Here is a 21,116-nt window from a genome sequence, read left to right on the forward strand (position 1 = left end):
TAACCCCCTGTTAGTGTTTTGCTCATAACTTTCTGCTCGGTAGTCCGATTATAATGAAACATATATCAGCGCGAAGCTCTCTTTAAGGCGCATGTCTCTATGTGCTTAGATCTTGAATTAGATACTGCTGCAAAATGTTATGAGTCTTTGTGTTTGACAGTCTGTTTTCATGACAGTTTTTACCCGTGTCTAGTAAACTGTCTATAACTTTTTGGTCGCTTCTCTGTTTCTTACGAAACATATATCAGCACGAAGCTCTCTTTAAGGCGCATGTCTCTATGTGCTTAGATTTTGAATCAGATACTGCTGCAAAATGTTATGAGTCTCTGTGTTTGACAGTTTATTTTCATGACAGTTTTTACCCCCTTCCAGTAAACTGTCCATATCTCTTCAACCGTTTGTCTGTTTTCAATGAAACTTATATCAGAGCGAAGCCCATCTCAAGGTGCATCTCTTTGTGTGCTTGAATCTCTGATATCATGTCTCTACTGAAAGTTATAGGCCTTTGTGTCTAATGACAGTTTGTAGAGTGTTTTGAGCTAAGTGTAAAGGTGTCTATGAAGGAGGTGCAATGTTTTCTTGGAATCTACCCATCCGACCCAATCATTCCCTTTAAACTCCTCGATATATATCAGTTCATGTCAGGTTGAGCCGCAAGATCTTCTTTCAATAACGTATCGCTCTTCTCTTTGGCGCAGACTGGCTCGCTGAGATTATGGCCTCTGTTGATCCTTTCCTTCTCCCTATGCTTGATTACAACATCACTTGGGATGTTACCATCTTCATTCTCATCTGAGGGAGGAAAGTATGGTGTGGTATCTTGGCATAAAAGCTTATTTCTAATGTCCCATTCTCAATGATAAATATCTTTGGCAGTCAGTTCGAAAGCAGCAGGAAGTGAAGAGGTGCGTGAAGTTTATTACCCCGAACTTCATGTCACAATAGTATACTGGATGATCATGGCAGACCACTTGGTGCCTCACTCTACATGCAGTGGTCCAGGTGGGAGAGGGGACCCGCATCATCTTTGGGGTCTTGGAAAGCTTTTCGCAGGCTTTCAGAGGAGTCCAAATCTCAGTTGACAGGACATCTCAGAGGGAGTGCAGGGAGGATCTTGCAGATTGAGGCAGCCTTTCCAGTGGATTGGGTAGACACAGATGATATGCCACTCACTTGCTCCACTTGGGGAGGCACATTTACAAGAGGTGGTGTTCCTCTTCAAGTTTTGGCCTTTCGAGATGCACATGAGGATGCTTTAGTTTTTAGTGTGCAGGATGGTGGTAGATTGCTCAAGTCCACAGAGGATATCTTGCTTCAATCTGCTTTTCAGCCTATCAGGGTTGTAGGTCTTTTAGTGCAGGGATCAGATTTAGAGTGGTTTCTCGATCCAGACACCCGGCTACTCTCCACCGGATCTTGGAGGCTTTGGCTCTAGGGGGAGTTACCATTAGGTATTTGCAATGGGACCCTGGAGAGTGGGAGTGGATTGATGCAGGGCATCTAGAGAAGAGCATCCCCTTCTTTTGTTACACGGTCAGTAATGCCAGGAGATTTCTGCTCAGTAGTAGAGGTTGGAGACCTTCCAGAGTTCCTCATTGGGAGACATTTGATATCACTGCGGATCTGCATAGGTGCTTTTGGAGAAGACTCTGGAAATCCCACAGGAATAGAAAGACCAGTCTCTTCTTTTGGCTTTCTATCTATGGTGGGATTGCGGTAAACCTTTGGAGATTCAGGTTCGGAGCTGACCCTACTTGCCCTCGTTGCCTCTCTGCTTCGGAGACTATTAAGCATTGCTTATGGGATTGCAGACAAGTGAGGATGATTTGGATGGGGGTAGCTAGGATTTTTAGTCACTTTGTCCACTCCCTCTTCTTTATGACATGGGGCTTAGTGGCTTGGCTTTCTCTTACAGGGCCTCAGGTATTCTATGAGAGACTTGACTCCTCTCAGGCCATTTTGATTCGACGTCATCAGATTGAGTCCTGTTCGTTGGATGTGGTACCACACCTTCCTTTTGCAGCTTCCGCTTTGAGCTTGCTCTCGCGGGTTTTTTCTCTTACTTAATAGAAGTCTCTTTCTTGGGGAAAAGAACAAAAACTTGTAGCAAAAGTCTCAAAGCAAGTAGAAGCTCAAAGCCTCAGTTAGTTAAAAAACACAACCATGCATCATTCCACAAATAGCAGACATACATGCTCAGTTAGACAAGATGCTCTGTATGGCCATCCTGTAGGACCACATAAATGGTTTATTCTCTCATGGACATCCTATAGGACCCAGAGCATGAGGTACATCAAGAGCATATGCAAGCACTCGGTGCAAGCAAACAAAAGTGAACCAACAACTTTGGCATCAAGTGCCATCAGAATTATGTGGCAGTGACTGCAGTTTACGACTTCCTATTTTTGTTCTAGCAGGTAGGTCATCATGCTTCCCGACGATAGCAGTGACCACAGTATGCTATCCTTTCTCAGAAAGATAGGTAACACTGGCATCATAAACAATGCTTCAACTTGCACTGCACAATTGATGTTGCATATTATATGATTTGCAGAGCCCGGCATAGCAAACCATATCCAAATACAAAACCATCTCAACAGAGTTGGCAGACTCTACCATTTTTTTACATGTACATGTATATTTAAGATTAAAAGATAAACAAGATACACATGCAATATATGCTTTGGTAACCAACTCATATACCATGTATAGATAGTTTGATAGTGATTAGTACACTGATCTAGAAGTCTCGTTGCAGAATATGGTCAGCAAGTGGTACCTCGAGTGAATCAACAATGTCACCAAGCGACTTCTAGATATCCGAAGTGTTCTTTACCCAGGAAGTGGAGGTGCTACCCCCCCTCTTGAGCATCAGGCAATGCTCAGGAACAACGCTCTACTGAGCCTGAAAGCCACAACCGAAGTTGGCTCAAATTGAAAGTAGAGTTGCATCAATTGACGTGAATTTGCCAGTTCACCCTCCTCCATCCACATCACATCCAAATAGTGACGAGGAAACTCTACCACTGTGTGCCAATAACTGTTCTTGAATCAAGATCTTGCCTTGTTCCTCCGTCTCTGGCTGCTCCTCATGAGGCATATACTTTGGCACGTCTTGTGCTTTCACTGCACAACATCTTGGCTGAATTCTCTTGGCTGAATTGTCTTAGCAACCACAGGCCTCACTTTTTGAGAGAGCAATGGAACCATTGATAGTGGCCTTTAGGAACCCCAAAGGGCGGTGAACAGGAAATTTTTAACAAGGAAATACGATAATTTTTGCCACTTAGAGAGTTAATACAGGCAACCAGAAAATAATAACATCCAAACAAATAAACACAAGCAGCTAGATTGTTCCTGTCATGAAGCGGAATACCAGATTGCACCCTTTTTGGTATTTCTTTATCTTTATTCAGAAGGCAACCGTATTGCAAAAGTACTCTTTTGCAAAACTACTCTTTTGCAACTGTCCAAACCCAAACAACTGAATATTCAGTTCACATGCACTTCCGTCCTGCTATGCAATCAGTTCATGACTCAGGTAGGCATCCTAGTCCAATGCGAAATTCCATGGCAACCCTTATCAAGTATTTGGATGAACAATTCTAACCTGGCAGCTCCAAAGGAGTCCTGGTAGAATAGAGACCAACCAAGTCTATCAAACCAACCAAGTCTGTCCTGTAGCTCTAAAAGAGTCCTGGCAGGATAGAGACCAACCAAGTCTGTCCTGGCAGGACAGAAACCAACCAAAACAACCAACCCTGGCTGTTCTAGCGCTCTGAAAGGTTATAAGCAGCAAGGCAAAAGCTTCTGAAGGTTTCAATTCCCTGCTGTCTGGAGTTGGCATGGAACACAAACCCAGAAACTGGCCTAGCAAAGTAGGTGAAATTAATATGGTCCACTCCTGGCTGAAGGCGAATCCTTTGTAGCAAATACCTGGCAGCTCATAGTGGATGGCGAATCTTCTTGGCTGCACTAGGCAGCCCTGCAACAGATTGCGAATCAGCCTGGCTGCTCCCTGTCTGAAAGGGAATTGCCCTGCTCTGACTGAAAAACAAAATTCCCTGGCAGGTCCCTGACTGAAAAACGGACTTTCCTAACGATTTCTTTGGGAGGCTTCGTAGCACAAAAAAATAATTCTTCTGGAGGCTACTAGCACAAAAACGAATTATTCTTGAGGCTTCTAGCGCAAAAACGAATACGTTTTGGAGCTTTTGGCAGCCTTGGCAGCTCTCAAACAGCACATAGACTGCTATAGTAGTCAAAAATCAGCAAGGCGATTTGTTAGAACAACCTTGGGGCACTTTCCCAGCCTGTGACTTGTCTCTCTTTGTCTTTCTGTCGTCCAGAAACCAGCCCTGAAAGCAAATTTTGACTTTTTTACTTGCTTTCCAAGCAAGTTAGCCAAACGTGGCCCAGGGAGCTAGTTTTAGCAGTGGGATTCTTACCCCTCTCTAATCTTTAGTCCCTTCCCTTGGCCCATGGAATTAGTTGCATTGAAGTGGCCTTTTAACAAATAATTCATCAAAAGGCCATGGTATTCACCATAAATTACTCTAAGGTCCAAAATTTCACGTCTCGATGACACTTTGGCTACTGCTCCAATGGGTTCACTTTGCGCTCGGCTTGAGGACTTCGGGAACTTTTGTCGCGCATGATGCTTTTTTGTCGGGTTTTGTCTATAGGAAGTCTTTTCTCCACTCTCCTTAAGCACCTCCAGGGTCCCTCACTCTCGCCTTCAAGGGTAGTAGAACTATTCGGCATAGGATCTCTCTCCTCGAGGACCCTAGGATACCAATTCACTCTTGCTACTCAACACTAGCAGTGTCCCACCGTGATTGCCATAAACTGTGTGAGGGGAGGGGTCTGATCTCTTCCGGAGGTTATACCAAAGGCCTTAGGCCACTGGTGATGCGAAACTACTAGTGACTTCCTTGTAAATGTCGGTGCAAAGGATTGCGCAGTGATGGTGTAGGCGAGGCGCGGCATGGCACGCAACGAGTATGGAGTGGATAGTGGTGCCAATGATGGTGCAAGAATCCCCTTGGAGGGTAGTGTAAGCAAGAAGAACACAAAAATGCAACGCAATTACAAAAGCCAACCCTCTACGTGTATAAGGCGGAACTTAAGCCACATATTACAGGGCCCGTTGTATTAGGTGAAGTAAGATGAAGGAAGGCACGAAATGAAGAAGTGTTGGAGCAACGAACAGAGGTTGAAGTGTGAATAGTACAAGGGTGAAATGGAAAATACACCAATTGGAAGATACACCAAATGGCAGATACACCAGGCAAGCTCGTGACTCTAGCTTCTATCTCCACTCATGCTCAATGATCGAATGCCCCTCCCCATCCCCCACATCTTCTCTTCATTGAGACCTTCATCGGCTCCTCTTCTGGAAAGTCCCTTTCCTGCTTGCTATTGGTTGTCCCCCGTCTCCCTTAGCCATTCCGTTGCTTCATGTCTTGATGGCTTTGGCAACTTCTTGACTTGCCAACCTCCTCCTAGTTGGTGACTTAACTACTCCACGTGCAACTCTCTGTCTACTCCATGTGCACCTCCTATTGTGTCTGACAATGGTTGATAGTGAGCTAGACCGGTGACTCAACTTTTCCATGTGCACCACCATGTGTACCAACTTGTGCTCCTGTGACTGCTGCAGTCCACAGTTGACATGTCTTGACATGTGACTGTGCTAGTAAGTACTATGACCAAGGTCAGTCCACCCTTGACTTGTTCTTGACATGTCTAACATGTGCTTTGCCAATAAGTACGGAGACCAAAGTCGGTCCACCCTTGACATGTCCTGACATGTACTGCTCCAGTCTTGTGACCAAGGTTTGTCCACCCTTGACATGTACATATATTTGTTTTGAGAGCCGGCTTTGGTGTGTGAGGCACTTACACCCACCATACATCTCATGGAGAACTCTTTCCCCCCGCCTTATTTATTCGGCGTTTGGACCCTCTGTACTTTATGGGAAACCAAGAGAGAAGGGAAGTACCAGGGCTTTGACAGACCCAGGCATGTGGGACTTGCTTTCGACCCCCAAGCCTCGAGCTCACCATGCTAAACCGGCGGTGCTCGGACTAGAGCTGCCATACCCATACCGGGCATTGGCTCAACGGTGGTGTCACCAAGCATTCAGAGTCTCACCCATCTCCTTATGCCCTGCATTCAAAGTGGTACCCTCTACGTACTTGCATTCCAACTCTTTTCGCTCTGTACTTACATATACTATGCTAGTAATGACCAAGGTCGTCCTTGTATATCTACAACAGATCCAGATGCACAGAGGCTTTGGATTGCTCCCAGATCCACCCTTAACACACATTAGCTAGTATTTGGACAGATATTGTATATGCTTTGATGGCCATTTATGGCCATTGGGTGAGCATGCATGGGTCTTCCTGGGTGGCTTCTGCAAGGAGGACGGTTTTCCTGAAGGAGTGGAGTGGTTCCCCGTTTTTCTCGAAGCCCACCACAAGGTCGAGGTGGCAATTTCAGCCTCAACCTTGGTGCTTTTCTTGCTCTCTATGATGAGCATGTTTTTTTCCACTTAGGGTGTTTTTTTTCTCACACCTTGCATGATGTATTTCTAGCATGAGCTTTTCTCTTGGGGTCTTTCATACTAGTCTTTTCACTTGAAAACAAAATAAATGCATGAAATTTTTACTACAATAGAGCAGCTTTTGTGCAAGCATGGAACTATAGATCCCAGGTTTGTTACATGATGCCAAACACTGATTAACGTGAACACTGACTTTGTTTTGTTACTTTTTCTTTTATAGTATGAATTCTATACTGGTGTATCCATTTTTTTGTGATTAGGCATATATGGTGCTCCTGTGGTGGTTTTGAATTTGCAAAATGACCTTGTTTTTCCAAGTAACTTCATAGTGTTTGTAGAGGAAGATTGATGGTTTTTGTTTGTTACATGTTACACAGTTGGGATAACACGGTTATGGTGGTGTCACTTTCAACCAAGGCACTCAAAATGTACTCTCCAGTGACGGGACAATTTTTGGGAGAGTGTTCTGGACACACAGGCACCATTAGTGATTTGCTGTTTCCAGACCTAAAGACACCACATACATTTTGTTCTTCTTCACTTGATGGCACCATAAGAGTTTGGGACACAAGGAATCGTCAGCAGGTGTGTAGTTTTATGTCATATATGACGTACGATTAAAATTGATACTCACTTCGAATTTAAAATTTGGAGATTTAAAGTCTTAAAAAATGATTGGGGCGACAGGAGATCATTGTACTAATGTGAAACTTTGGAGCTGTTGCTGTCATAGTCTGCTTATAGGGCAGTCATAGTCTTTCTTTTATAGGCAAGATATACTTTTTCTCTTCAAAAACTGCTTAGTTACTGCTTCATTCATTCATATTGGAGCGAGCTATTTCATGTCACTTTGAATGTTGTAATTACCTTGAATGCAATGTGCTTTTGCTGTGTTAAGATTCAAGTTGGCTTCCTTTGATTTTTCGAGTTATTGAAAAATCGCTACACTAGAAAACAATGCCAATATTATCAGATATTTGTTTCCTAAACAAATCAAAGTATATAAATAGCACATCAGTGCTGTCATGTAATGCTCAACTTGATTCAACAGAGGGTAACGTGCGAGGGTCTTCTAGATGCTGCTGTAGGAGACCATATTTTATTAGGGATTGCCTGAGCAGACACCCTTGTGCTGGACATGGCATACGTGTGCCTCCTGTTCACCAGTCTTTTCAGCCTCTAGCCGCTCTTGAGCCTCCAGCCACTCCTGAGCCTCCAGTCTCCTTTGAGCCTCCAGCTCCTCCCGAGCCTCCAGTTGTTCCGGGGCCTCTGGAGCCTCCAAAGCCTCCAGCTCCCCAGGAGCCTCCAGAGGTTAGTGCTCTCCAAGGCGCGCATCATGCCAAGAGGATGGGCAAATGAGAAAACGGAGACAGAGGTAGATATAGATAGAGACAAAGACAGAGGCAGAGTTAGACTCAAAGTCAGAGATGGCAGAAGCAATTGCCTGTTGTAGCGATTCAGTCCACTGTAGGACCAGGTTGGAGGTTCATCACGTACCCCCCCAGTCCCAGCAGTCTCACACTCCATTATCTTCACAGGATCCTCATTTCAGTGCTAACGGTATATCGCCTCAGTCTCAGGAGACTTACAGGTCAGCATAAGCACAGGATCCAGATCTTATTCTCAGTGACATTTCACTCTCTCCTCATTCAGAACCTGAGATACAGTATTCACTTCTTGAGTCACCCGAGGAGGACTCCACTCACATCACATGATTCATCTCTGGCTATGGAGAATCTGCAGGGGAGTGGATCAGGTTCTAGCATCTCCACGCGGCACCTTTGCCTAGGCGCTCTGTTTAGGAATTTGTATCTATAAGGAGCGCCCTGTGTGATATTCTCTTGAGCTCGAGGTTGATAGACTTACTTTTTCCCCGGATTTCATTTGCTAGTTCGAGGACCTAGTCTTGCAAGGTGGCAGAGTTTTTAGATAGACTAGACGACTGGGAGTATCTTGCAGTAGAGATAAGTTGAGCCTGTAATCACCCTCCTTTGATGCTTTGATGTCCCAAAGCTCTGAGCCTCTTTTCACTTATGCGAAAGAAAGATCATAGCTCGCATTTAGTCCCTCAGCTTAGGCATAGCTTCTACCCTAAGAAGGATTCGCTTCAATAGATGAAATAGAGATCTCCCTCCAACTTTCTGGAATCATTTGTTATGAGGTGCTGCAGAGGAGGGTTATTTTCGACTGGAGCTCACTCCACTTTTTTGTAGACAGTCAGGTGTGATAGAGGAGTATCTAGGTTCTACTGTTGCCTCCAAAGGGGGTCACCGTTTTCACTCCACTTTCAAGTAACTTCTGCTCACATGGGAGTGAGGTATGGATGTCAGAGATGATAGAATCTTGGGTATCATGAAAAGTACCGGCTAAGATCAGCCGAGTATTAATCACCATTCATTTACCTTCTCTATCTCGTGTAAAACAACATATGGAGACCTTGCTAACTTTCCTAATCACACACAAGGTGGTATGATTCCTAGAATATGTTAGTAGTAAGTCTCTAGGTATTTCCATCACACTTGTATTTTGGTTGGCTTCCACTCTCTAAAATGGAACATTCAACCAACAATTACCATCAATCTTTGGCAACTTTGAGGCTGACCTCATTTCCACCCCAATTGTTTGTCTCAAGAAGCTAACATATTTAGACGAATGGCGTTGAGTTACTGCCAGCTCCTCTTTTCTCTCTCTTGTGCAGTCAACTTATTACAATTGTTATATGAGGAAAGAATCGACTCATTGTATATATAGAGACAGTTTTTGTGAATCTATCTACACATTGAAGTATGCCTGAGGAGGATACACCTCCAATTAATGCACAACTTTAGACATTATAAATTCTGGGATTTACAGCATCTTTGATGGTGGAATTTCATTCATAACATATTCTTTTTTCTTTTTTCAAACAACTTTCTATTATATGCTTGACAAAACCAACCATACAAGTCAGCAATCCTTGAGGCGCTGATGGGTAAACAAAGGGAAAACTAGCTGTCAACCAACCTGTTTTCAGAGAACCCAGCTCACTGTCTAGGGAAGTTTAGAAACAGGGGCTAGCATCTGAGGTGGGGGACTATATAGCCAGTGAATACCTTGCTCTGTAAGACATTGCAGGGCAAGCCTTGCAGAAACACACCCAGTTCTCAATGGTTTCCCTAGATCCTGACGTCTTGTGCTCCCGTATGGTGTGTAGGGTGTACATGATATCCTACCAGATGGCGATGAGGGTAGCTGCCGGGGGGCGTGGTGGTGTCCCATCACGAAGCGGTATTCCACGATTAGCAAGGGCTAATTAGGGCAAAGTGTGGGGTCAGGGCAAAGCGTGGACGCCGCGTAAAGTAAAGGTAATTTGGGCATGCAACCTAAAGTTTAGGGCTCACTGCTAAGGATAGCCAATGCTTGGCCTATAAAGTATGGGTCAGGGGCTCAATGTCGCGGGTCCGGGGAGTGAACTCTCCTCTGGACGTATACCTATTAGCTAGGGAGCAGTAAGGGGCACATTATGGTGTGGGATGCATGTCCTAAATAAAGGTTGGCTGGCTCTCACTGTGGTCTAGACCTGAGACATGAGATTGGATCGACATACTAAAGCCTACAGTTGGAAGGTGAGCTACTAGCTTGAACCCCTATGGGTTGTTTGCGGGTGTATCCCTAGTGCTTTGGACTCTAGTTCTACTCTAGTTTGAAGGTAAACCCCTTCAAGGTCAAATAGTTACTTGACCATGTTTGGGGCTGTTTCAGAAGGGCTCACCCTTGATGAGGAGTTTACATAGGATATAGCAGTGACTGCCAGGACTCATCTGGGTTAGCCCTTAGTGTCGAGGGGAGTTTGAGCACCATCCCCTTCTTTGGCACTCCAAGGTTTGAGACCAAGAGGGCTTCATCCTAGGGCAACGAACACACATCGACTAGGTATGGTGGGTAGTGTCCCAAGGCGATTCTTTCAATCCTAGGAGTCGTCTTTCCACTGAGGCAGTGGCACAGGTGAGAGCTCTCCCCCACTTGAGGGGGCCAAGCGCGCAGATGCTAGAGATAGTGGCACAACACAGGTATCAATCTACACCTGCTTGTACTAAATGTTGCAAACTACATCCTTTCTCTATAAAGGTTTACCTCTTGAGATAACATTTAAGCACAACACAGGTATCAATCTACCCCTGCTTGTACTAAATGTTGCAAACTACATCCTTTCTCCCATAACAATACTCAAGTATAGGTTGTCTGAAATATTGGAACAACCAATAACTCCTGTTCATAAGTGCTGTACTTTTAATTTAGCACGTTGAAGCTTTCGTCTCTCAAAGGCTATAGTAGGCCTATAGTACCTACTCATCCTTAAGAAAGATCTCGTGTCGTGGAGAGACCGAGTATTTGTCTTCTTGGGATCCATAATGAACCCTTTGGTAGAGGCATTTCTCCTGTGAGATTGTTCCATAAGAGTTACCATCCACCCCTTTCCCGGATGCCATTTCAAATAAATGAATTGCAGAAGTTCAAACGAGAGAGATCCTTCACCTAGAGCACACCATGATTCTCAGTCTTCAGGTGCCTCCCTTTTCACTTGCAGATGTTGATGTCCCTTTGTTCCCAATTTCAACCCTGTCATTGGCCTTGATTTCATTTGAGACCTACTACAAATCTTTGTATTCGAGTTTCGATTCTTCGATTGCACATTTGAGCCTCTATGCTTGATTTCTTCTTCCCAATCACAAGAGCAACTCCTCATGTAGCCGATTGAACTCGCGCAAATCGTTTGACTGAAATGTGTCTTTGCTTGCGAATGATGATTTGGTATATTTTTTCACTCCATTATTGAATCAGGCCTCTACACTTGGTGTGCTCAAACCTCTAAGTTCTTTGTTGATTCAAGCCCTTCAATGCTTGAATCTTTGCGCCGATGGTCTGCATCAGCCTTGACCTCCCAAGTCATAGATTTGAGGTTCAGCTAATTTGTCTTCTCTTTGCGTTGCTTTGCTTGAGCCGTACAGATAGTTGCGTTCATATTGATAAGGAACTCCACTTCTCCAAATGCCAACTTTGACTTAAGCTTGATCTTCTTTACAAGAATGCCTTATTGTAGCTTTGTGTGTGGAACCTTTGCGAGCTGCTGTGCATCGCCCTTGCATTGAATTGGATCGATGAACGTACACATTGAAAGAACAGATGATTTGAGGGATGGTTCTGATGGACTTCTTAATGCATTGTTAGGACCATGGGGTCCTCTCCGCCAAAAGTTTGCTCCCTTTGGGTATGAATGAAAAGAGTGACGGCTTTGTCCGTCGCACTTCTCATTGAAGGTTTTGACCTTTCAATTGTGTTGTATCAAAGCTTCAATTGATTGGTGAAAAAAATCCTTTGAAAGAGAGAAACTTTGAGAGTCAATCCCCGTGGCTTCTGTGCACTTTGGTGTAAAACCTTTGAATCACAATTGATTTTGCCCTTGCGTTGAACCTTTGCTATGGGTATCCAAACATATTGACCTTTTGCCTTTAGATGAAAACAAACATTCAAATGTCGGTTTTAACTCTTTAAGGGTGGTTTCAACCCCTCTCATCACTTGAACGTGAATTTTATTGTTGTGCGATGTACATTCGACTGTGGGCTGTATCAACCCTTCCTTCATTCATTCCTCTTTTCTTACCTTGTCCATGTTTGTAGCGGATCCAAGGTTTGATACCAAGCGTAATGAACCAGATTTTCTGGTTCCCCCCAAGTTCCTAATTTCTCTTTGACTAACTATCCATGTGCATAGGACGTAGCCTAAGTGTTGCAAAACTGGGTACTATTGGTGATGGCCCGAGAGTCAAGAATGATGGAAATGGAAAGGTGGAGTGCATGAAGATGGAATGTGACCACCTGAGTGGTCACACCTCATTAGATGTGTCCTTTTGATTCTCCTTGAGACCTAGGTTAATCATTAGACCTTAGGTACAAGGGTTTCTAAGGTTCCTTACCCCTAGGCATTGACCTATAACTTGAGGTAACCTTTAGACTCCCTATCTCACTCAATATGACTCCCATTTAGAGTTGTCTGAACCAATGTTCTTCCCTTGACTAGTCCATTGATTAGCATACTCATTTGGGTAATACTGGGTACTCATGTCAAGACATACTTCATGGACAAAACATATTCTACTTAATTCTTAAAGACTTTAATTCAGTGGAGATCTCTACAAGATCTCTCTCAAAAGAGTTAACTAGTAAAAAAAAAAGGTGATAACCCCATCAAGGGCTCAAATAACAAAGTACCTACCCTTGGTATTGGGGGCTTTAACTATTTCCTCCAGATCACTACTCAGATCTGTGTACTCTGATAGGTTTATTGGACATTCCTCCCAACCATCCTGCATAGAAGTAGCCCATTCATTAGGGGGACCTTCTGTATGTCCCTTTAGGTCAGCCAAGGCTCACTCGTAGACTTTATGATAGTCTTGCAACGCAAGCTCTTTTATTGTAAATCCAAACTATTTCTTTCACCATCTAGCTGAACTTGAGATCTATTCTTTTAGCTTCTTACCTGCCCGGTTCAAGATAAAAGAGAGCAGTAATTTGGTCCTGAATTCTTATCAAGAGTAATCCCATTCATGGGTAATATTACAGCCTACTGACTCCATGATAGAGCACTAAGTAGACAAGTGAGCTAGAGGCAAGTAAAGGAAATAAGGAAATAATCATATTGCTGTGCAGGTCTGAAATGATTTTTGGTGAAGAAGTAAGGTTGGAGATGATCAGCCATCCAATGAAGAATAGGAAGGGTGGCTTAAATGGGAACAGCAATGACTAGTGGCAGCCAAGGAGTTAGCTAAAGAAACTGCAATCTGCAGCTCGAGGATTGCTCTAGATGTTCGATCAGTCTTCAGCCAAGCGTGGAGGGTTAGCTTGTGGAGAGGCCGGCAACCAAGCTTCTATCAAGCGTGATGGATTTGTGAGCCGAGGATTACTTGCCAAAAGTAGTGCTCATGGATCTAAAGTTAGTGATGGCTTGCTTCTTTTGTTACAAGCCCACCCCAAGCTAAAAACCAAGCACTTGCGTTACACCCGCACTATCCCATGCCTTTTTTTGGGGGGGGGTTGTAGAAAAAGCCAATCCTAGAAATCTTGCTATGTTGATTTTTCATGGCTTCAATTCCCAAAATGAGAAAAATTCCTCCATTGCCCATCGCTTCTAAGGAAGCCCCAAATCAGCTTCTCCCTAATCAGGTGGTCATGCATGCATGTATCTCAGCAAAAAATTCTACATGAACTCAATTAGGGCCATGCATGCAGCCATCGACCCCTTTTTGGTTCAACGTCATGCTTTATGCCAAAGCATCAAGCTCCAAATGTGTCAAGGTAGCTAGTTCCCACCTTCTTATGCACCATGATGGATCCAATCTAGATTGCCATCTTGGCCCAAACTATATTGTCATGTAACCTGAACATCCATGGGTTGGAGTTATTTATCCCTTCTACAAGCTGCATGTCCAACTAGACATGTCAGTGCAAGCTCCGTAGGCATCCTATCATGCTTCCACAATAGCCCATGTCCTTGTTTCCATAGACAAACCCACATTGGATTCCAATCCAAGGAGCCAGGATTTTCAAAAGAACCTCGAGAAGCAAGGACATCTTGCATGGACAAGATTAATCCTTCCATAGTGTTTTAGATCACGAGATGTCCCCACTGTTGGAGTAATTACCTTTGTTAGACTCTACTTCCTAAACATACCACGAAGAGGCCAAAGGAGTTGAGCTATCAAGCACATCTCCTAGCCGTAGGTTCACTATTCCAAATCTAGACCACTGAGGAAGCTAGTTTGATTGAAGGGTAGGCCATGCATCCCATATCACATTTCCCTTTCACCAAGCTACTACTCCTTGGCAATTCTCCTTGAGAACCACCCATCTTGAATTGGCTTGTATTTATAAGCCTAGCTCTGATTATGAGTGGCATATGACTCCAACTTTATAAGCGCGAAGCCATGCCCCAAATAGCTTTCTTTTCCTTTAAGTCTAGTCAGCTTTAGAGTAGCATTACCCTCTGCATTAGCCTTGCATTTAGCTCTAGTTTGGGGATTTAGACCTCATCCACACTAGCTCTAGTCTCAACCTTAAGGTTTATCCAACCGTATGACAACCTTCTCTCTTTTGCTTTCCATATTTGTTTCCATCATGTGGGCTGCAATTTTTATTTGAGCAGCTATCCCCACAAAGCCCTTGTATTTAAGATACTTAGGACTGCTAGCCATAGTTGACCCTAACCCAACCTAACAAGTAACCTACCTCTAGTTAGTTTAACTCAAGTATGTATCTTTAAAATTAAAAAAAAGAGAAAAGGAACTTCTATTAATGCTTAAAATCCAACCATACATATGGGCAAAATCGAAAAGGTGCCAATCGTGGCCAAAAACAAAAACGGGCTAAAAGAAAGCCCGCTTGTTGCCGAGATCCCAGCTCGCTGCCTAGGGATTCTCTATAACGGGGGCTAACAACCACGGTGGTGGACTATACAGCCAGTGAATCTCTCGCAACGTGAGATCATAAAATACACCTGTAGGCCAAGCCTTGCAGAAACGTGCCCGCCTATCGTCGGTAGCTCGAGAACCTGGAACGCCGCGCTTCCAAATGGATCACAGCGTATAAATGATATCTTGCCAAATGGCAACCAGCGTAGCCGTCGGAGGAACATGGTGCTGGCCCATGACCCAGCTGCAACGGGCCACCCAGATGTTCCAGGCCGTGATGCTGGCCACCGTCTGCCAGACACTATCCTCTCTCGACTGAGGGGGATGGTGAGAAGGGGGGGGAGTAGCCAAGTGAAGCTCAATGCTGTGAATGCTCCGACCCTTTATCTGGTAAGCTGGCGAGATTGTGTCTATGGAGAAGGCGTGGCCCCCCTCTGTAAGCCAAGCTGCCATACCCCGAGTGAAATCTCTCTGTGTGCTCTAAAGCCGTGCCACAATCCGAAGCGCTCCGAGCTAGATCCTCTGAGCTGCTGGGAAGCTCCATAGGCAGTGAGGAATAGTCTCCATAGCTCTGCCTGTACATCTGTAGCAGCTGCCATCCACCTGCATCTGCTCAAGACACAGGCCCACTAGGAGACCTCCGTGTGCGTCCATCCAGAAGAAATAGGATATCTTCCGTGGATGCAGGCTAGACCACAGCCGGGCCCTAAATCTGGATCTAACCTCCTCGGACACCTGCTGTGCAATCCAATGTCTCCCCCGTGAAGGGGTCCAGGCTATTGCGTCCATCTAGAGGTGACGTCCTACGAGAAGAAAGGCACCTCCTCCTCTCTCTCTGAGAGACCCGCTCTGACCGGCCATAACCACTCTCTGAGGTCCCTCTGTATCTCATTGAGAGGGCGACCCTCCCATAACCATAGTCTCCAGCGGGGGGCATCTAGGTCTGTGATGCAAGAAGGGTTGATCGACCACTCCTTGCCCAAACGTCCCACTACTCTGGCCCTCTGCCAACCCACATGGCCTAACACCCTGTCCATATCACGATCCCCTGTGATCCAGGGCTGCAGTAGCCCGCCCGGTCCCACATCATAGAACCGCGCGCTCGTGGGGGTTGGCGACTACGTGCACAGCTGAATCCTCAGAGAGGTACACCCGTCTAGAGAATTGTCCTAGCCAGTGCGCCGGAGTGAAAACCTGCAGTCCCTTCCTCCAAGAGTCCGGAATAGCTGCCTCTATCTCCACCATCCTCTGGCCGGCCCCTTTCAGATGACAAAGGACCTCCAATCGTGCCTCTGCCTCTGCTAGGAGTCTAGACCATGTTCCCCTGGAGCGAGCCGGGCCATTGTCCCACTGTGCCCAGCCAATGTGTAGCCGCTGCCCCAGCATAAAACCATCTTGGTCTCTGACCTCCGGGTGCCAGATAAGTGGATGGTGTGCAAACTCCTCCGCATACCGGGGTTTGACTCAGATGAGACCTCATGAGATCCGTTGCCAAACCCTCAAGAGACTCCTCATCAGGGGTGAGCCCTTCCCCGTGAGGGGTCCTCCAAAAAGATCCACCTATGGGACAGCTGCCACTGACCACCTGTGTGGGGGGTATTCCTCAAGAGACCGCGCTGCAAGAGAAGTTTCCAGAGCTCCATGCCTGGAGTGAGACCCCTGACTATCAACCTTTCCAACAGGGCTCTGCTCTGCATCTTTGGATCTATAATACCCAAGCCTCCGTGTGCCTGTGGTAGTATCACTGCCTGCCACGCAACTCTAGCTCTGGTTTTGTGAGTGCCATCTGATCTTGCCCAAAGGAAGTTACGGACCAAGCATCTCAATTGTCCCATGCAACCCCTGTGAAAACACCAGCAAGAGGCTATGTACTAGGTTGTGGCCAACGGGACCTACGAAGATGTCAATGCCCACATGGCATCCCAGGTACCTCGCCGACTGGCCACTCGGGATCCACCTGAAGCCTACCAATGCGCCCCACCGAAGAATCTCCTGAGACTCCTGAGTCACTGAAAGAAAACCGACTGATTTGCCCTAGTTGATCCTTGCCCCTGAGGCGGTGCAATAAACCTCAAGAGCCCCCTGATCGCATCCAGGCTCTCCTCCGAACCCTCCACATACAAGGCCGTATCATTTGCGAACTCCGAGTCTAGAAGCTCCTTCTGCTATCTGATCGGTACCCTCATTCCTCTGAGGCCAACCGTTTGCGACCTCAGGAAATAACCCAATGCCTCCGCGACAAAGAGAAAGAGGAAGGGAGCCAGTGTGCGGCCTTGTTTAATGGAGCGGGTGAGCGGGAAGGCCTCCCCGGTGAACCCACCAATCAACGTCTGACTTGAACTCCCTGCATACAAGGTGGAGACCCCTATGATCCACTTGTCTGAGTAGCCTAATCTCTGCATCGTGCCCTCCAAGAAGGACCACTCTACTCGATCGTAGGCCTCTCAAAATCCAGCAGTAGGATCGCAAGGGGCTGTGCCTCCTCCTTGGCCCAATCCAGCGCCTCCCTAAAAATTGAAGATGTTGTCAAGGATGCTACACTCTTGGACAAAACCTGTTTGCGTGTCGTGGATGATGTCGACTAGATGGGGTCTTGGCTGCAAACTCAAGACCTTGGCTAAGATCTTGTATGCGGTGTCTAGTAGAGTGATCGGTCTCCACTGTTGAATGTCCGAGCGGTCCCCTCCCTTCAGGATCAAACAAATCTAGCCTCTGCTCAGGGACGGTGGGAGTGCTCTTGAGTCAAAGATCTCTTGAAAGGCCAGCTGAAGGGGGGTGTGCACAATGGGCCAAAGGCTCCTGAAGAAGACCAGGGACAGCGCATCCTCCCGTGGGCACTTATGAGTCGGAAGTGCCCTGAGAGCTTCTCGAAGCTTGTCATCTGTGAAGGGAGAATCCAACTGGCTGCTCACGCCCTGAGAGACCACATCTCCCATACCTCCTTGCGGGCTTCTTTCACCGGGGGGGACTCCTCCACTTAAAAAAGGTGTCGATAGAAATCCGAAGCCAACTCCATAATCTCATGAGGGTCTGAAACCACCTTGCTGCTAGCGTCTCTCAGTCTCTGCAACTGGGCACTTGCAGACCTAGGCCCCGTGGCCTGAAAGAACTGGCGGCTCATCCTATCCCCTTGTTGTACCCAATGAGCACAAGCGGAATGGTAAGAATAATCAGCTCTCCTCAACTCCGTGTCCTGAAGCTCCATACGTGCACACCCATATCTGTCAGTAAGCCACTAGGACTCCGTGTCCTGCTCCCTGAGACGCTCAATGGAGGCTAAGTCACTCCTCAAAGCTCTCTCTTTCTCTCTCTCTCTCTCTCTCTCCAGAAGGGAAAAACGACGGCAGAGAGCCTGGGTGCGGAGCTCCTCACTGCTCCTCTGAATCGCCTCGGCTGTCCAAGATGCCCAGCCACCCGGAGTGTCCTCTAGCTGCTGTCAAATCTCCGAAATGACCTGCTGCACCTCCTCCTCCTGTATCAGCCCATCTGGGATGTGAACCCCCCTTTGTGGGAACCCTCGACGGGGCTGCTCCAAATGAAGCACAATCGGCGAGTGGTCTAAGAGTTTAGTCCCTGCAAGATGCCCGTGGAACCACCTCTATGCATGGCCCAATCACCAAGGTAGAACCTATTCAGCCTCTCAAGCAATCCATCATGCCGGCGCTTGCCAAAGGAGAAACTAAGATTGCCAGTCCTGGAGAACTCAGCCTACCTCTTGGGGTCCCTGCCGCAGACCGAAAAGATAAACTGCTCCCAAGTACTCTTCTCCGCCGCGGGCATCTCGGAGAAAGAAGCACCCCCTTGTTTGTCTTCTCCGAACTCAAGATTGTTGAAGTCCCCTTCAACAATCCACGAGTCTGGTCAAGTGCCTCCAGAAGGCTGGACACTGCTGTTTACAAGTTGGGGCATACATGTTCAGGATCTCAATCCTGGAATCCCCCGTCCGTAATCCCATCCAGAGTGCTTTGCTTGTAATGAGCTCCCCCTGGTCATACACCTCTAATGCAACCGTCTACGAGATTGAAATGAAGACCCCTCCACTCCTTCCCATTGCAGGAGACCAGATCTCTGGGCCTCTCCCAGGAAGGAGGTGGCGTCTACGTTTGATGTCTGAGGCAAAAAACATATGCTCCTAAACCAAAAGGAATTCCATTGCCCTGCCAACCACTGCTCTCTGTAACTCTTGATGAAGTAACAAGTGCTCGGGTTGTTGACGTGCCCGATCGTGAAGTCCGTGCACGTTCCAACTCACCATGGTCCAACTCATGGGGAGGCGGGGGGTGTGGGAAACAAGGCCCTCCTATGCGAAGGAGCCTGCACTACAACCTCTGACTTCTGTGACTTTGCCGGTGGTTTGGAGGGGGAGTAGTCCAAATCCACTCGGCATCAAACTAATGGTGTAACTGGCTCGATACCTACCTTAATGGCCTACTGCATCAAGAAGGAGGCCTCGACTCCAAGCCTATCCACGCACTGCGGTAGCGTCCAATATGATGCTTGCTTAAGCTGAACCTCAGGACCTAGGCGAAGCACACAAATAGTTGCTCCCAAGTCCCGTCTATCTGCAAAAAAACCCAACTGAAAAGTGGCGGGTCTTCCCATGGGAAACCCATAGCTCCCTCCCCTGCGGGCCTAGCTACTCGTCCATCAGGCTGAACATTTGCTGCCCCATCATCAGAGCAAACAACGTGGGGGCCCATTGCTCCTCCCCACTAGCTAAGAAATGAAACCCCCAGAAGGGACAAGTGCGAGAGCCATACACTCCTATGGAACCCCCTTTTTGGGGTTGTAAAATCAGGACTGACACCTCCAGAGCAAGCAGGTATGTGTTTGAACTTTGGAATCTCTAGGTAGTTCCACGGTCCTAGCCTCCAAAACTCTCTAGGCAGAGGATGACGAGGGCGGGGCTTCGGACCAGGAAGCTGAGAAAAGAGCCCCGATGACCTTGGCTGTGAGGAGGCAAAGTCGGGGCTAGGTTGTTGGAATTATAGATATAATTCAGCAGTGACCAATGTAATATAATAAGTTAGTTAGGGGCACTTTTCCCTCATTTAGAGGTTTTTCCCCCTAACTGCAGTTAGTTCACTAACTATGGTTAGTGACTACTAAGGTTTTGTCACTAGGACAAAACCTTATCCTACTCACTTTGTGTAGTACTCTTTTTACACTCTATTCTATTGCAACTACAGCTTCCAAGCTTTCGACTCTCTCACTCCCTCTAGCTCTCACTCTCTCCCTTTCCTTCATTTGGTATCAGAGCAAGGTTCAAGAGCCCCGGGCTCCCTGCTCTATTCTGCTCCAACCTCTTCGTCCAGCTTCAGCCCGTACAATCGTACGGTATTCTGCTGTACATCGTGAAGGCCGTACAGTTCCGTGAAGTGCCGTACACCGTCGCCGTCGTACATACCTGCTCACCGTACATCGCCACCGTACATCGTGAAGGCCGTACAGTTCCGTGAAGTGCCGTACACCGACGCCGTACAACTCCCGTACATCGACGCCGTACAGTATTTGTACCTGTTTTTCGTACAGGTTATCATTCCTGTATAGTCTACGTACCTGTCGACGTACCAGCCGTACAGTGCCGTACAAACTGTACGGCATTTCCGTACTGTCTTCAGTACAGTAAATCCGTACTGAATTTGCTTCAGTACAGCAGGTACCTTCTTGGCTTGGTTCCGTACTGAATCTGCTTCAGTACAGCAGGTACCTCCTTGGTTTTGTACAAGAGAACTAGCAGGTGATCTTTGGCAGGCTAATTGTGCAGACAGCCATTGTTTGGCTAAGTATTCTGCGAGTACATTTGGGGCATTTTGCATATTGCAGACATTGCAATCATTGTGCAATTTTGGAGCTACATCTGGAGCAAAATTGCAGATCTAGTCTGAAATTTGGGGCTTTTGTATTAAAATTGCAGATTTGGGGCTTTTAGCATTTTTACCCCTTTCTGGCTGCAATTTCTAGCCACAAATTGGGGCTTTTGTGTTTGGAGAGCATTTTTTGGAGTATTCAGTACATACTGCCTTTCTTGGAGTGTTTGGAACACTTTTGGCAGATTTTGGAGAGTGTTTTATGCTTGGACAGATTTCTGACAGCTCAA

The 21,116-nt window shown here is 46.4% G+C and overlaps 1 protein-coding gene across 1 annotated transcript in view; it reads left to right on the forward strand.

Annotated features, from left to right (window-relative positions):
- The window catches only part of LOC147905901 (Transducin/WD40 repeat-like superfamily protein), a 109,618-nt gene that overhangs the window by 20,222 nt on the left and 68,280 nt on the right, over positions 1-21,116 (forward strand). Inside the window, exon 2 of the mRNA XM_087382257.1 lies at positions 6,950-7,157. Coding sequence (XP_087238383.1) covers positions 6,950-7,157 — 208 coding nt within the window. The remainder of the gene's footprint in view (positions 1-6,949; positions 7,158-21,116) is intronic.

This window comes from Dipteris shenzhenensis, chromosome 1 (genome assembly GCF_047967505.1).
Source record: "Dipteris shenzhenensis isolate YYH24624 ecotype China chromosome 1, Dip_SZ_1.0, whole genome shotgun sequence".
NCBI classification, from domain to species: domain Eukaryota; kingdom Viridiplantae; phylum Streptophyta; class Polypodiopsida; order Gleicheniales; family Dipteridaceae; genus Dipteris; species Dipteris shenzhenensis.